The following is a 16,904-nucleotide window of genomic DNA, read 5'->3' as shown; positions in this document are numbered from 1 at the left end:
TCACTGAGCTCTGGGTGTCACTGAGCACTCGTTGGGTGTCACTGAGCTCTGTTTGGGGGGCTGTGTGTGTTGGGTGTCACTGAGCTCTGTTTGGGTGTCACTGAGCTCTGTTTGGGGGGCTGTGTGTGTTGGGTGTCACTGAGCTCTGTTTGGGTGTCACTGAGCTCTGTTTGGGGGGCTGTGTGTGTTGGCTGTCACTGAGCTCTGTTTGGGTGTCACTGAGCTCTGTTTGGGGGGCTGTGTGTGTTGGGTGTCACTGAGCTCTGTTTGGGTGTCACTGAGCTCTGTTTGGGGGGCTGTGTGTGTTGGGTGTCACTGAGCTCTGTTTGGGTGTCACTGAGCTCTGTTTGGGGCGCTGTGTGTGTTGGGTGTCACTGAGCACTCTTTGGGTGTCACTGGGCACTGTTTGGGGTGCTGTGTGTGTTGGGTGTCACTGAGCACTCTTTGGGTGTCACTGAGCACTGTTTGGGGGGCTGTGTGTGTTGGGTGTCACTGAGCTCTGCCTTTCCTGTGCTCCCCAGCCCTTGGGGGCTGTTAAAAACCAAAAGCCAGTGCAGCCGTAGCACCTGCCAGGCTTCACAGGTTGCGGGAGGTGTTGTCGTGTCCCTTGTCACCGCAGGGTGGGAAGAGCCACACCAGAGTTTGCGCTGGCACCCGTCGGGTGGCAAAGCCACGTCCCCAGGTCCCGGCCCTGCCACCGCCAGCTCCCTGACACCCCGGGGTCCCCTCTGGTGGGGACGGGCGCGTGTCCCCGTGTCCCCGCCGAGCGCCTCCCCCCGCTCCGGCCATGGCGGCCCCGCTGGGTGCTCCGGGCTATATTTAGCCCTCCCCTGGGTTATTTCGCCTGCCTGGCAGGAGTTTATAACTGGCCGGGACAGCCCCACCTCCTTTCTGCTTTCTCTCCCTTCCCTTCCCTTGCTTTGCCCTTTCTTGTTTTCCCCCTTTCCGCCCCTTTCCTCCCGTCCCCCCGCCCGGCCCGCCCCCCATGCCGGCCGCCCCCAGCTGTGCCTGCGCCACGGGAGCGCGGTGAGCGCCGAGCGCCAGCATGGGGCCGGCCGAGGAGCTGGTGCGGATCGCCAAGAAACTGGATAAGATGGTGGCCAGGAAGAGCACGGTAAGGCGGCCGAGCCCCCGGGGGGCTGTGCACACGCGTGTGCAAATTTGCACACGTGTGCATGTTTACATGCATGTGCATATTTACATACGTGTGCGCTTGCATGTTGCAGGGTGACTTGGGAAAGGAGGGCTTTGGGCTACACCCCAAACTCCTGTTGCTCGCAGTCCCGAGGGGGCTGAGCACCCACAGGTGCCCCCAGCACCCCGGGGTGCTGCCTGTGTCCCCCCAGCCTTGCGATGTTGGATCCACCACCCAGGGTGGTTTATTTTGCCACCAGTTCAGGGCTCTCCCGCACCCGTCACTTCTGATCTGGGGACAAGGGGGGTCTGTCCTGGGGGTGGCAGGTCCAGGCACCCCTCAGCCGCGAGGGACCATGGGTGACAGGTGCTTGGCCACCGGCCCGGCCACCAACACCCGATCGGTGCCGCGGGCTCGGCCTTGTGCAAGGAAAAGCTCCCCGGGGGGGACAGGCTGGAGGACACAACCCCCGAGCGGGGGCTTTGGTGCTGGTGTGTCGGGGCTGGAGGGGCAGGATCGGGCCCTGCCGCCCCTGTGCCAGGTGAGGATCCATCCGGGGCTCCCAGGGTCCGGGGACGCGTGGCTGAGCAGAGTCGAGCCCAGCCCTGGAAGTTAATGTTTGACTGTTTGCGCCACCCTTTGCCCCAGTGAAGTGTGGGCCCCTGGGCGGAGGGGCAGCTGCTGCACCCCCAGATCTGGCGGCATTTTGGGGTGGCAACACTAGGAAATAAATCAACCCCCCCGAGATGGGCTCTGCCCCTGGATGGGAATTGCCTCGGGCTCTCAGGACTGATCCTGTCCCCCGCCCCCTCGCTTGTCATTTGGGGAGGGGGGCAGAGTTGGGGTCTGACTGTGGCATGGGGGTGTCCCCTGCACCTGTCGTATAGGGGGGCCCGATCCTGCGCCTCGTGGTGGGGGTCCAGCCCCACACAGGGCTGTGACCCTGGCCGGGGGGGACACCCGTGAGCTGGCATTTGCTGCTGGGCTCTGAAAATACCCCCCAGGGGGAGCGGGGGGCTCTGCGCTGGGTTTGTTCAACCCTGCAGCCGCCTGTGACCCCGGTTGGGTGACACCCCCAGGTGCGTGTCCCCTTGCGCCCCTGCATGGGACATTAGGGTCTCCCCAGCCCCCACAGCCCGGGGTTTCCTCCCAGGGGGGGTGGCTCCTGCTTCCCAGTTGTGAGATGCGACCCCCCCACGCTGTAGTGGTCCAGAGGGATTTGGGGTTTAATCTGTGAGTGCATCTCGGGGGGGCTCAGGTGTCCCCAAGGGACAGGCGCATGGCTGCTTATGTCCCCTTGGGGTGTCCCCCCCAGCACTGGTGAGAGGAGAGGGGGTATGGGGCTGCCTCGGTGTGCCCCCCCATTTCTCCCCTGCTCCTGAAGGACCCCCCATGGCCTCTCCCCGCTCTAGGAGGGGGCTCTGGACCTGCTCAAGTCCCTCACCGGCTACACCATGACCATCCAGCTGCTCCAGGTGAGGGGGCTGGGGGCACAGCAGTTGCTGGTGGGGGGACATGCCCCGTGGGGCGGCTCGTCCTGTCCCCCCTCCCCGTGCCACCCGGCACATCCCTAAGGACGCGTCCCTGCCGCACGTCCCCAGACCACGCGGATTGGGGTGGCCGTCAACTCGGTGCGGAAACACTGCTCGGATGAAGAGGTGGTGGCTTCGGCCAAAATCCTCATCAAGAACTGGAAGCGGCTGCTGGGTGAGCGATGCTGGGGGGGCAGGAACCCCCTAAAACCCCCACCCTCCCCGGGCTGTCCCAGCACCCACACCCCTGATGCTGGGGGGGTGAGGGTGGGATCAGTCCCGTGTGGCTGCCATGCCAGGTGATGCCCAGACTTGGTGGATCTTCCATGGGCTTGTATTTGCTGTGGGGTGGGGTGTGTAAATCAGTGTGTGTGTGCTCCCCCCGCCTTGAGGGCTGAGCATCCACCCACCCTGGGATGCAGCTCCCCGGTGCTGGTTTGGGCTGCACCCCTGACGCCCAAATCCCCCCCCAGAGCCCTCCAGCACCCCGAAGAAGGAGAAGGATGTGGATGGGAAGAAGGAGAAGGACACAGACAGAGAGAAGGAGAAGAAGGGGAAGGGGCTGGATTTTCCCAGCTGCCCCAACGAAGGGGCGAAGCACCCCAGGAGCCCAGCTGAGAAGCACAGGGAGAAGCACAAAGAGAGGTGGGGGGTCCTGCCTGCTCTCGGGGGCGCGAGCCGTGGGGCTGAGACATCGGTGGGGCTGAGATGAGACCAACCTCTGCTCGCTCCTCGCTCGGTTTGTCCATCTCTGCCTGTGGGTGCCGACGGCACTGCTGGAGAACCAAAGGGCGGCTGCCTGCAGCACCAGAGCAGCTTTTGGGGAATCATAGAATCACTTTGGTTGGAAAAGCCCCTCAAGATCATGGAGTCCACCCATAACCCACCCCTGTCCCTGCCCCATGTCCTGAGAACCTCATGTCCATCTGTCCAGCCCTCCAGGGATGGTGACTCCAGCACTGCCCTGGGCAGCCTGTTCCAATGCCCCACAGCCCTCTGGGGAAGAAATTGTTCCTAAATCCAACCTCAACCTCCCCTGGTGCAACTTGAGGCCGTTTCCTCTGCTCCTGGCGCTTGTTCCTGGGGAGCAGAGCCCGACCCCCCTGGCTCCAAGCTCCTTTCAGGCAGTTCAGAGATCAGAAGGTCTCCCCTCAGCTCCTGTTCTCCAGCTGAACCCCCAGGTCCCTCAGCCGCTCCCATCACACTTGGTCTCTAGAACAAGGATGGAGGGAGAAATGGCTTTTTTTCCTTCTCCCTTCTCTGGAGCTGCTTATTCCCAGGGCGAGTGCTGTTTGGCCAGTGCTGGTCTGACCCTGCCCCGCTCTCCCCATCCCTAGGAAGCCCAGCAAGTCTGCTTCTTGTGCCACCACCCCCCGGGGCCACCCTGCTGAAACCATCCCCGAGAGGTACCCACCAAAGGGCACAGGGACCCTTGCACCCTCGAAGTCACCTCTGGATGGCAAGAAAGAGAGGTGGGTGCCTGAGCTGGGTGGGGATGGGAGGGGCTGCACCCAGCCCCTCACCGGGCTGTGGACAGGGGTCTGGGCCCACCGCCTGGTCCCTGTGACATGGGACTTGTCCTGCCAGGAGAGACTCTGCTGACTCCAGGTCCTCCAGCGCCTCGGCCGTCTCATCCTCATCCTCCCCACAGAAGAGACCGTCAGGGGAGAGGTGAGGAGGGGGTGTCCCTGGGCAACCTGGGGGTGCTTTGGGGATCCCCCTTGGGGATGCTGTGACCATGGAACACACGTCTGGGGTGGGTGGAGGTGGCAGGGAGCCCCAGTCCTGCCATGGGTGCTGGGGCATTCCCTGTGATGAGCAAATTGTTGCCCTGAGGGTGGTGAGAGCCTGGCCCAGGTTCCCAGAGAGGTGGTGGATGAACCATCCCTGGAGACATCCCAGGCCAGGCTGGACGGGGCTCTGAGCAACCTGAGCTGGTGAAGTTGTCCCTGTCATGGCAGGGGGGGCACGGGGGGGGCTGGGGAGGTCCCTTCCCTTTTGTGATTCTATGAAATCCTCCCCTGGGGAGATTCCTCTTGGCTTCCAAGTGCTTTCATTAACGTGCTGGTGTCACCCTGTGTCACCCCCAGACGAGCCTCTGTGGGCACCAGCCCCTCGCCGGCTCCTGCTGGCTCCCGGAGAAACTCCAGTGACAGCAAAGAGGAAAGGTGGGAGAGACCCATCCCCCCCACGGTACCCCCGGCAGGTCCCCTGGGGTGACACCGGGACCCTGACACCCTCTGTCCTCCCGCTGTGACCCAGCAGAGCCAACAGCAGCAAAGCCAAAGCGGAGACGCCGCGGACCCCCACCAGCCCCACCTTCTCACCCAGCCCCTGCCTCCTGGCCCCCTGTTATCTGACGGGGGACTCGGTGCGGGACAAGTGCATCGAGATGCTGACGGCCGCCCTGCGCATGGACGGTGAGCGGGTGCTGGAGCCCAAGCTGGGCTGTTTCTCCTATGGGACAACCCGAATAGGAGCGACCCTACAATAACAATGTCCTGGGGCACCTGCATAAATGGCAGCCGCAGGTCAGAGCCCCAAAATGAAAGGAAAGGACGTTGGGAGAGTCTCCAATAAGGGGTTGGATGGGGTCTTTATAAGGAGGTTAATTCCAGGTTCAAGTTGGGTAAAAATGGGGTTTTTTAGAGATGGGATGTTTGGGACAAGTTGAGTGGGAGAGGGGAGATTTTTGGGGCTTTCTCGGTGCACGGTGACACCCGGCTGGTTTCACTCCCTTGGCCTCTCTGCCCTTCAGACGATTACAAGGAATTCGGTGTCAACTGCGAGAAGATGGCCTCGGAGATTGAAGACCATATCCTTTGGGGGCTGGGGTTCCCAGGCGCCGTCTGCTGGGACACACACACACGGGGGCTCAGGAGAGGTGACAGGGACAGGATGGAGGGTGACAGGGACAAGGACAGAGCAGGGCAGGGACAAGGACAGAGGGTGACGGGCTCTGCTGTCGCCGTTGCCTGCAGAGGGAGCCCAGAGCCCGGTTAGAAGCTGATGCTGATGTTGATGCTGATGCTGATGTTGATGCTGATGTTGATGCTGAGCAGAGCATCCCCTGGGCACCTGCCTTAGTCTGGGGGGTCTGTGAGAGCCCTAAACCCCTTTGCACAGGGACCCACCTTTGTCCCTGGGCAAATAACCCCCAAACCCAGCCAAGGCCCCTTCCCTGCGCCTGCTGTGGGTGCCCGTGTCTCCTGCCAGCCCCGGTCCATCGTGGTGCCAAGGATGGAGCCACCTCCCTTCACCTGCACTCAAGGCCAGGGGGTCTCCTGGGACCACCCCCAAGGTTGTTTCCTGCTCCTGGATGTGCTGTGATTTTTGGTGCATCTCGAACCTGCCCGTGTGTGCCTGGGGACCCTCCCAAATCTGCCACCAGATTTTGTCCAGCCTGGGAGGAAGGGAGCAGGTCTCCATAAACTCATGTCCCAGCACAGTGCTTGGTGACGGTCCCTGTGCCCCGATGGCCTTTGGGTGTCACAGCAGGGAAACGCACAGCTGTTTTCCTCCCCACATCCCAAGCTGTGCTTCATCCTCCTGAACCTGAGGAGGGGGAGACCCCCACACATGGTCCCCCAGGGAGCAAAGCCCTGTTGTCACCAGCCACCTCCACCTGCACGTGGTCACCAGCCCTGGTGACAACCGGCACCACCCGGACCGGAGCAGCAGCGGGTGCCCGTGGGGCCCGCACCCCCCACTCCACCGTGTCCCGTTGATTCCTTGATGAACCCCCACATATCTTCCAGGAGCTGAAGAGCACGGACATGAAATATCGCAACCGGGTGCGGAGCAGGATCAGCAACCTGAAGGATCCCAAGAACCCCGGGTTGCGGAGGAACGTGCTGTGCGGGGCCATCGCGCCCGACCTCATCGCCCGCATGACTGCTGAGGTGGGCACAGGGTGGGGGGCACAGGGATGGCTCCTGGAGGGTGGCAGGACCCCCCAAACCTCTGTGTTGGTGCCCAAGGGACAGGGATTGTTCCAGCGTCTCCCCGTCCCACGCTGGTGCTGGTTGGAGCACCAGGAGCAGCAGGCACAGGGGACAATGCCTGGTGTCCCCCCCCAGCCCATTGCAGAGCTGGGTGCGTGATGGACCTGAGGGCCTGAGGGTCCCCATTCCTCCTCCTCAACCAGGGTCCCCAAATCAGTGTCCTGGGAGCGCAGGTCCCTCCATGGGGAGTCAGGTCCCTCTTCTGGTTTCAGTTTGAGGATGGGGGTGATTTTTTTCATCTGGATGGGTCTGAGCCCTCCAGCAAGCACAGGACCAGTGCTGGTCCTGGTGAGGATGAGGGGGGTGCTGGGCAATGGCGGCTCGGTCCGTGAGCCCCTGGGCAGAGCACTGACGGGTGGCGGTGGCAGGAGATGGCCAGCGACGAGCTGAAGGAGCTGAGGAACGCCATGACCCAGGAGGCCATCCGGGAGCACCAGATGGCCAAGACGGGCGGCACCGTCACCGACCTCTTCCAGTGCGGCAAGTGCAAGAAGAAGAACTGCACCTACAACCAGGTCAGCCCTGCAAAACCCCCCAGTGGGGCTCCCCCTGTCCCCAGGGAACCCCGGTTTGGGGGTGCTGGGGGGCGTCTGCTGACCCGGCTCTCCGGTGCCCCCAGGTGCAGACGCGCAGTGCTGATGAGCCCATGACGACGTTCGTGCTGTGCAACGAGTGCGGGAATCGCTGGAAGGTGTGTGCCCGGCTCTGGGGGTGCTCGGGGTGCCCTGACCCTTCCCTGTGGGCTCTGGGGTGTGGCAGAGCCCCCCAAAATGGTGTTCGGGGGCTGGGGAGGGCTCACTGCCTGCTCTGCTACTCCCGCAGTTCTGCTGACGGCGCCGGCGGTGGGGCTGGAGGGGACACGGCGTGAGTCGAGATGCTGCGACGGCCACATCGGGGTGGGGAGGGAGAGTGACGGGGTGACATCGGTCCCCCCATCCCAGCGACCTGTTTCCTTGCACTTGAATATCCCAGGAAACCGGGCTCTTTGCCTGGGGTGACCCGGGGACTCCCTGCCTTTTGCTGGGGTGCTGGGACCCCACAGGGAGCAGACACATCCCTGGAGAGGGGGACTGCTCCGAACCGGGCGGCTCGTCCTTCCCTGGGGAAAAGCTGGACTTGGATGGTTTGGGGGCAGGAGGGACGTTGCTCCGTGTTTGTGGGTCTGTGCCACTGTCCTGGGGGTGGGAAAGGGCCAGGTTTTACTCCCAAACTCCTCCTTCCTCATCAGTGGGAGGACACAGAGGGGGACAGGCTGGTGGCAGCAGTGTCTGCATGCCGGAAAGATGCCACCGTGTCCCTCCGCTCTGTGACACGTGCACCTGACTGGAGGACACCGTGTCCCAGGAAAGGAGAAAGGAGGAGAGGGGAGAGGATGGGGAAATCCCTCCAGCAATAGAGCAATAAAGGTGTGAACTGTCTCTGCAGCACAAACTGCTTTCTGAAGGGGGGCGCCTCGGTTTGCACCCCCCGTCTCGAGCCTCGTCATCCTCCCAGAGCCCCCAGCAGCTCCGTTCGGAGGCAGCAAGGTGTGTCAAGGATGCTGGAGAGGTCACGGTGACCATGGGGGATGAGGACAACAGCTCCACAGGAGCAGCAGAGTATCCCATAATTTATTTTTCAATCTTGGGGTGAGGTGTGAATTTATTTTTCCCCAGACAGAGCTCTCTGAGGGTCCCCGCAGCCCAGGGAAGGGTCAGACACCCCGGTTCAGCCTTCAATGCTCATTTGCCTCAAGGGCTTATTGATGACTTTGGTGCACTAAGTCTGTGTGGCTGCCACTAAGGGACATGAATAAAACATCATGGTGACCCCGTGCAGGGAGCGGGGGCGGCAGGATGGGGCTGATGTGCTGGATCTTGTTCTCCAGCTCTGGGGGAAGGGACCACTTCAGTTCTGATTTTCCATCACTCCAGAGGTGCAGCCGTGGCTTCCAGCAGCACGGGCAGGGGGCTCAGACAGGAGCTCTCAGGAGCCTGCCAGGCTCCGTCACCCCGCGGGCTGAGCTGAGCTCTGGAGCACAGGTGCCCCATGTCCCCCTGGGGCTCTTGGGGACCCTGCAATGAGAGACACATGGGGTGCGCAGAGAGCCTGGGGGCGCCCACGGGGGCTTTATCCCCCCCAGGCTCCAGCTTTTGGATACTCTGAGGCTGGTGCCTGTCCCTACAGAGACACTAAATCCTCATTGTGACAGGTTGACATACAACCTATAACACCCTAACCAGCCCCATGGTGTGTGCCTCCCCAGCCAGCTCCCCGTGCCCCTGTGGTGACAGGAACAGCCCCCACCATTCCAGCCCTTCCCCGTGACCCCCCGGGGTGACAGTCTGTCCCGTCGGTGCAGGATCGGGCACCCAGGCCCCCGAGCACCGTGGTTTGCGTGGCCGCGCACCCAGCCCCGCTCGCACAGGCGCTCACCGCTGCCCTCACCGCTGCCCTCACCACTGCCCTCACCGCTGCCCTCACCACTGCCCTCACCGCTGCCCTCACCGCTGCCCTCACCACTGCCCTCACCGCTGCCCTCACCACTGCCCTCACCGCTGCCCTCACCGCTGCCCTCACCGCTGCCCTCACCACTGCCCTCACCCCTGCCATCACCGCTGCCTTCACCGCTGCCCTCACCGCTGCCCTCACCGCTGCCCTCACCGCTGCCTTCACCCCTGCCCTCACCGCTGCCCTCACCGCTGCCCTCACCGCTGCCCTCACCGCTGCCTTCACCCCTGCCCTCACCGCTGCCCTCACCGCTGCCCTCACCGCTGCCCTCACCCCTGCCATCACCGCTGCCTTCACCGCTGCCCTCACCGCTGCCCTCACCAAACCCTCACCGCTGCCCTCACCACTGCCATCACCGCTGCCATCACCGCTGCCCTCACCGCTGCCCTCACCGCTGCCTTCACCGCTGCCCTCACCGCTGCCTTCACCGCTGCCCTCACCGCTGCCTTCACCGCTGCCATCACCGCTGCCCTCACCGCTGCCTTCACCGCTGCCCTCACCACTGCCTTCACCGCTGCCTTCACCGCTGCCCTCACCGCTGCCTTCACCGCTGCCTTCACCGCTGCCCTCACCGCTGCCCTCACCGCTGCCCTCACCGCTGCCATCACCGCTGCCATCACCGCTGCCCTCACCACTGCCCTCACCGCTGCCTTCACCGCTGCCCTCACCGCTGCCCTCACCGCTGCCCTCACCACTGCCCTCACCACTGCCTTCACCCACGGTTTTTCCAGCCTCGGTTAAAAACAACAACAAAAACCCATCCCTTTGCTGTTCAGCGGTTTCCGTGGCAACCCCGTTTCCCCATCCTCTGCTCCACGCTGCTCCAACCCCCGGCCGCAGGTTCCCGGAGCGCGGTGCCAGGTCCCCGTGCGCCCTCAATCGTCCCCCAGCCTCCTCCCAGGCTTTTTGATGATTAAATGCACCAAATGAGACCAAACTGGACTCAAACCTTTGCTTCTAAAATGAAACATACTGCATGGAAAATTACAGAATATAGCATTCCGAAGGCAAAACCCGTTCCCTTTTGTTTCCTGGACAAATTTGCTGAGTCTGCGGAGCACTTTGATCTCAGCCTTCCTAAAATCGCAGCCCTTGGCTGAGGCTCCTTTCCCCTCCCTTAGCAGAACAGGCAGAGGAGGAAGAATTGAGCAAAGATTCCTCATTAAAAACAAAACCAAACCCCACAGAAATCAGCTCTTCTCAACATTCAGCCGGAGCCACGTGCGCTCTTCCCTCTTGGGGCCGGGACGGAGGAGATAGCAGTGAAAAAACCCCAATAAATTCTACACAACCACCCCCTGCTCCCCAAGACTGCATGAATTCCCATCCCTCTGCTTCCCACGTCAGTAAATTGACCTAAATATTACAGATTAAAAAAACCCACCACATTGGCTTTTTCACCTGACACTGATTGTTCCCCCTGCCAGGAGCTCTCGGGCACTCGGCAATTAGGAGCAGCAGATTAATCCTGAGTGATATAATGAAGCACCACGCGGCTGGGGGAAAGGGCTGGCGAGCAGGGGGTTTGCTCTCAGGATTAACACAATTTAGGGCAGATTTGGGTGCGGGCAGAGCACCCAGGTGGTGGGAAAGAAGAGGGGATGGGGGAGCTCAGCGGGATGCTCAAGGCTCAACCCATCCCTTGGTTCTCTGCATCCCACCCCATGGACCAGGCAGGGTTTGAAGTGACTTTTCTAACCCTGATTTGCTTGTCTGCAACATCCCCAAAGGATCTTTCCACCCATTTTGAACGATCGCAGCATCTCCCAGCCACACGCAGCCCCTGGCTGATGATTCCCTTGAGCAAAATCACCCAGGACAGCAGGTTGGGGTTGTCCCCAAGCTCTGGTTCACCCCGACCACGTTTGTGCCGCCTTTCTCCAAGGTCCCCGCCAGCCCAAAGGCCGAGAGCAGCTGGCACTGGAGGCCACGTTCTTCCAATGAGCTTCCTTGTCTTTCCAAAGTGCAAATATAAATAGCTCGTCCTGTAACGAAGCGCGTCCCCAGCAGCCGTGCCACCACCGCCAGCCTCCCAGCAAACCATTACCCGCGGCAGCCAATTTACTCCTGAGTCTGGCAGGGTCAGCAGCCGGCAGCGAAGCAAACGCTAATTAATTGCAGTCTGCAAAGCAGCCCGGCCGAGCACGAACACGCAATTAGTGAGTTAACTGCAACCGCAGACCGCTGGGACTGGGCTGAAGGGGCGGCTGAGCCGCCAGCGGCTGCAAGGGCGAGGGACCCGCTGGGGTCTGCAGCAAAAGCTCAGGGTGAGGGCAGGGACGTGGCGCTGGGGACACGGGTGCCACGCTGCGCCCAAGGCCGCGGCGCCCTGCACCTGCACCCGCGCCGCCCGCCCCGGTCCTGCGCCCATCTCCGTCACCAGCTGTCCCCTCCGCCGAGGGGCCGCGCTCCCTCCGCCCTGTCATTCTGCAGGTAAACGTGATATTTCCTTGGGGCGGGAGAGCTGTTCGGAATAGACAAACTCCTGGTGATGGGAGATGCGGAGCCCCGGGAGGAATCGTGTTAATGTCCTGACATCGCCGCGGTGACTCATCCCGGCCCCCCCAGGATCCAGCTGCGCTTGGATACAGAGGAAGGTAGAGACGAGCACAAGGCGAGAGGAAAAGAGCTGTTTCGCTCATAAGATACCTTGCCTACAAGGAATTAATAACAAAAAAGAGATGTTCCCCTGCCATCCACCCACAGCTCTGGTCCCACGGCCGCGGGGAGGAGGGGGTGTGGGGTTTGCTGTGGGGTGGACAAGGAGAGAGGCTCATTTAGCAGAGAAACGGGAGCACTTAGCCTGGGAACGCTTCAAGTCATTAACGGAGCGCAATTATTAGTGGTTTTCTTTCCCCTGGTAGCTGGGGTTGCTTTGCAGGCAGGAGGAGGATGGTGGGAAAAAATCCACGCTGGGGTTGGGAATCGGGTTGGAGCGAAACTTTGGGGTGGTTATGGGCAGATGCTGCCCCCCCGACCCTGGCAGCCCCCCTGCTCCGTGCAGGCTGAAATCCCAAATAATAATATAAAAAAATCCCTTAAATCAACAGCATTTCAGCTAAACCAGCAGACCCATGAGCAGCCAACGTCTCTGCCTGCGCGGGGCTGGGGAGCGAGAAGGGATTTGCACACCAAACGCGTCCTCTGCCCCAAACTGCTGCAGCCAGGACCTCGGGTAAGGGGCAAAACCCATCCGTTTTCAGCCTTCTTTCCTCTCTTCTGTAAATAAACATCTCCCACTGCAGAGCCCAAGGGGTTCGTTAGGCTTCAGCCGTTTAATATTGCTTTTAAAGTACTTGTGTTTGGCTCTCAGCCGCTTCACCTGGTTCTGCGCAGGGATGCTGGCGTTTCGGGTTTAGAAAATATAGATCTATATTTAGATAGGCAGACAGATAGATAGAGAAGAAGAGCTTTCCCCATCATGACACCACCACATTCAATTTTTCCTGATTCGTATTCTTTGTTTAACCGCGGGGCTGGGCTGGCCAACTGCTCCTTGGGGACATGGCGGCTGAGCCGGGCAGGTTTGCAGCCCTGGAAGGGTTCTCGAGCAATAAACCTGATAACCAGAGAAGAAGTCCTCCCCGTAAATGTCGTCCCAAGGCTGCGGCGTGTGGGGAAGGGACGGGGACATGGGCAGAGGGACGAGGAGGGTGGCCCGGAGCTCAGTCCAGGCGGCGGTGGCTTTGGGAGCGAGAGGCAGGAGGGTGCTGCAGAGCTCTGAGATGCAGGAGGAGGGCGAGGGGGGGAGTTTTGTGCCTTTTGGGAAAGAAAGAAAAGGGGGAGAGAGAGAAATCTCCTGTGCACAGGCTGAGAGTTGGGTGTTCAGCTGGACAAGAGAAGCCCTGGGGAGACCTTTCTGGACTTAGAAGGGGACAATAAGAAAGATGGGGACAGACTTTTGAGCAGGGCCTGTTGTGACAGGACAAGGGGTGATGGTTTAAACTAAAGGAGGGAGATTCAGGCTGGACACGAGGAAGGAATTGTTGCCCTGAGGGTGGTGAGAGCCTGGCCCAGGTTGGCCAGAGAGGTGGTGGATGAACCATCCCTGGAGACATCCCAGGCCACTGGTGGATCACAGCATCGTTTTGGTTGGAAGAAACCCTCAAAATGGAGCTCAAACTGCCCAGAAAAACCCATCCCCAGCCCCTTCAGGGTGCCCAGGACCCACGTTCACCCCAATTCCCTCCGCCGGCAGCTGAAAGGTTGATTTCTCCACCGCAGCTGTGTCTGGGAGCCGCACCCGCCCCGCAGCCCCCCTCCCCAGGCCGGTTCATTTACACGATGACTCACAGGTTGTTAACGCTCCCGACGCCGGCGATGGGAAGCAGTGGAAAGTGGTGATGCCACCGTGAGAGCCAGACTGGGGGGGACAGCCCAGCCCCCCGGTCTCCAAAACCCAGGGGGATGCTGCCAGCTCCCAATCAATGCTCCATTGTCAGCCGAAGGCACCGAGCCGGGGGGTGGTGGTGAAAATACCTAAATAAGCAACAATCAGGGAAAAAAGGGTTCGGTGGGGGTTGAGTCCCCTGGGGAGATGGTGTTGTGTCCTTCGCTGCCAGCGCAGCGCATCCCCCTCCCTGCTGCGGGGCCAGGCATGAACTGGGGTGTGGAAAAGGGGTCAATATAATAAAATCATATAAAGAAATAAAAAAATAAAAATAATAATTAAAAAAATAATCAGTTTGGAAGCATTTTTCAAGGAAATGGGATGAACCAGCTGTATTTGTGAGGACCCTGGGTGGGAGCAGGCGGCTCGGGGCGGGCTGGCACTGTCACCAGCTCGAGCCCGGCAGTGTGACTCTCCCTCATGTCCTGGGGACACTGAGAGCATCACGGGGACACCGGTGGCATCGCCGAGCTCCGGGAGTGGGATGGGTGCCTCCCAGCCCCTCGCAGCGCATCCAGCGCTATGCAAACCCCGTCCTCAGAGGCCGCCTGGCTGCGCACAGCCTGGGAAAATCAGCTTGCTGCAGAAAACAAAGAAACCCCAGCAGCAATCCTTCCTGCTCGCCATCCAGCCACACGTGGTGCTGAGGCAGAGGAGGATCTCATCTGATTTTAACTCCCCTGACGGCTGGGCTTTGTTCTTCCCCAGCAGCTGCCCCGCAAGGTATGAAAACATCCAGATCTGTTGACGTGGGGAAATAAAAACTCCCAGATCAGCCCATTTTCCTCTTCAAGGCCGATTTCCCTGGAGATGTCGGCAGCGGGAGGGGAAGCGACGGGCCCCGTGGGGCCGGTGAGCAACCTGGACCCCCAGCCTGGCGGGTACCGGTGCGCTTGGCTGATGCTCAGGGAGCATCTGGTCCATTCACTCCTCCTCTTGCAAGCCCCAAAATATCTCAGCCCTATAGAAAACAGGGTGACCCTCAAGATTCGAGTCCAACACCACTGTCACTGTCCCTTCCTTGCAGGAGGGATTGTATTCGCTACTAAGAGCAAAGCCATGGAAAAAAAGCCCCTTTCTTGGCAGGGTGTGGATGAAACATTCAATAAACTTGCAAGCAGGATCTGATTTTGACTTTTGGTGCGGGGTTTATTCATTTGATGCCACCATGGGGGTGATTTTGGCTCCTCCTGAGCACCTGGGAATGGAGCGCTCCATCAACAAAGAGCCTCACCAAATCCTTTTGTTGAGGAGAAGTGGACAAGCGGATGAAGAGATGGAGGAAAAAGGCACGTTATACACGTGGGGCGTCCCTGCTCCTGGTCCCATCCAGCGTCGGTTCACGCCGAGGCGATAGGGGGGGTCATGGGCAATGCTGGGACTCGGGTGCAGCACCCACGGTGACATTTGAGCCGGTCCCCGTCCCCACAGGAGCGAACGCAGATGCTCTGGGTGGTATTTGCTTTAAAAGCAAACCCCTGTGTAAATAAACACCCGCGTGAGCTGCGCTGGGAGGTGAGAAAGCAGCACACGGACCGCAGTGCAGGCCAAGGGGAGCCTGCGCATCCAGGGCTGCTTGTAGCGCCAAAACAACCGCCAAACCAACTCCAAGTCATTGCATCTGGCTGCCCCAGCACCGCTGCTTCCCATTTGGGGCAAAAACCCAGTTAAAAGGGAAGTCAAGCACCGGGGAGAGGGAATAAGAAAATCATCGTTTCAGCTGTATGTATCATAGCCCTGAGTTGTCACAGGCAGAACTCGAGCTGGCCGCCAAACTGGAAATTATCTCAGTATATAAATATGTTTGTATATTTATATTTTTGCATATTTATAGTTATACACCTGGCAGAACTGCCCTGGCTCGCACCTTGGCCCCGCAAGCCACCGGCACCGGTCACAGCCATCCCGGCATTGCCGGAGCCCCGGTTTGAATCCACCAGGACCATGGCGAGACAAGGTGAGCAGCACGTGTGGAGGCTCAGGGTCCCCTGAGTTCCAAAAATCCCTGAGGAGAAGCCATCTCCCCCATTTCCTCCTCCATTAACCTCCAGAGACTCCCGTGGATTCTGACTGGAGCCCTGCCATAGCAGATTCACGGCTCCCGCGTGTCATTTTTACGGCCATTTTAATTAAAATCAATAAATTCCAGGGGGGAAGAGGCTCCTCCTGCAGTGAAACACACTTTGTCAAGTTTGCAGCCTCTGGGTAAATCAAACCGCCACCGTCAGCAGCCGTGGCTGTAAATCCCACGGATGGAGCGAACTCGCCGGGCAGGTGCGCGCCGTGAGTTCTCCTCCTCGGCACTGCGCTCGCTGCTTCGATGTGACTTAATTCCTGAGCTGGGGCTGCTCGGAGCGGGTGGGAGAGGCAGCGTCCTCCTGTTATCCGAGTTAAAAACATGAGCTAAGGCGATACCGCAGAGAACTGTGTAAGAGGAGCGATCCCCATGGCATAGCAGGGCTTAAAGATAAAGTGTCACCGATAGAATTTGGGGTGCAAAGGAAGCGGGGAGCCCTTGGTCCCGGCTGGGGACTGACCAGCACCGGTGATGGGGGTCAGGATTTGCGGGAGCCACCACTGCCCTGCTGCCTGCGCCGTCCTCAGGCTCTGCACTCCGCGATGGGCCGTGCTGGCCTCTCCAAAGTGATTCCCTGCCTCAGTTTCCCCAGTTTTGGAAACCGTATCCACGGCAGTCGCCGGCTCGGCAGGTGGAGCAGCAAGGGCTGAATGCAGGCAGATGAGCAGCAACGCTCTTTAAAGATTTTCCGTTTGTTTTATGTATCCACTGGGTTTATTTTTAGCGTTCCAGCAGAAAACAGAACAAAACAAAACAAAACGCCGGAGCTGAGCGGAGAGGACGTGTTTGCTGGAACCTGCCAGGATGATTAGTCCTTCGCAGATAACCCTTGGAAAAGGGTCAGTGTGGGGTCTCTGGCCATGCCGGGAGCTGAGAAAAGGGATGAGCCTCTTCCCAAGAGCTCCGCACCGACACTAAAACCTATTTTGCACTCCCCGACCTGACGTCTCCCTCCCGCCGGGAGCGATTGAGCAGCCAGGCTGCATCAGAGCTGTGCACCGCCGGGACGCGTCACCTTCCCCTGGGCCTGGGAGGCTGTTTGCACCCCAGAAGGTGCTTAAATCCGTGTCCCAGAGGACACGCGTGTGTCGGACGTACCCTTCTGCCTCACCTGGGCTTTCGGTGCCTCCTTGCAAAACCAGGGATGGAAACACCTTTTCCAGCCCGTGGAGGCTGTTGCAGCTCATGAGGATGCGAAGGGCTGGACCTGGGGCAGATACAGCACATTAAAGTCATCCCAGGCTCCCAATCCTGCCTGTTCCCACCCATCCCACCC

General features: G+C 60.3%; 1 protein-coding gene across 2 annotated transcripts; it reads left to right on the top strand.

Annotated features, from left to right (window-relative positions):
* The first annotated feature begins 756 nt into the window (after nucleotides 1-756).
* On the top strand, nucleotides 757-8,089 carry TCEA3 (transcription elongation factor A3). Of its 2 annotated transcripts, none has more exons than XM_071798974.1 (13): nucleotides 757-1,114; nucleotides 2,548-2,610; nucleotides 2,737-2,842; nucleotides 3,141-3,312; nucleotides 4,005-4,139; nucleotides 4,255-4,338; nucleotides 4,758-4,835; nucleotides 4,930-5,087; nucleotides 5,426-5,487; nucleotides 6,420-6,569; nucleotides 7,040-7,186; nucleotides 7,291-7,362; nucleotides 7,494-8,089. In XM_071798974.1, the coding sequence occupies exons 1-13, from the start codon at nucleotides 1,046-1,048 to the stop codon at nucleotides 7,500-7,502; spliced, it is 1,305 nt and encodes a 434-aa protein (XP_071655075.1). In that variant the 5' UTR covers nucleotides 757-1,045; the 3' UTR covers nucleotides 7,503-8,089. The 2 variants fall into 2 exon arrangements, with proteins under 2 accessions (XP_071655075.1, XP_065713142.1); XM_065857070.2 differs by having other exon boundaries at nucleotides 775-1,114; nucleotides 4,933-5,087.
* Nucleotides 8,090-16,904: the final 8,815 nt, after the last annotated feature.

Source organism: Patagioenas fasciata, chromosome 25 (genome assembly GCF_037038585.1).
Source record: "Patagioenas fasciata isolate bPatFas1 chromosome 25, bPatFas1.hap1, whole genome shotgun sequence".
NCBI classification, from domain to species: domain Eukaryota; kingdom Metazoa; phylum Chordata; class Aves; order Columbiformes; family Columbidae; genus Patagioenas; species Patagioenas fasciata.
Note: the sequence above shows the minus strand (reverse complement) of the source record. Positions and strands in the feature narration are given on the sequence as shown.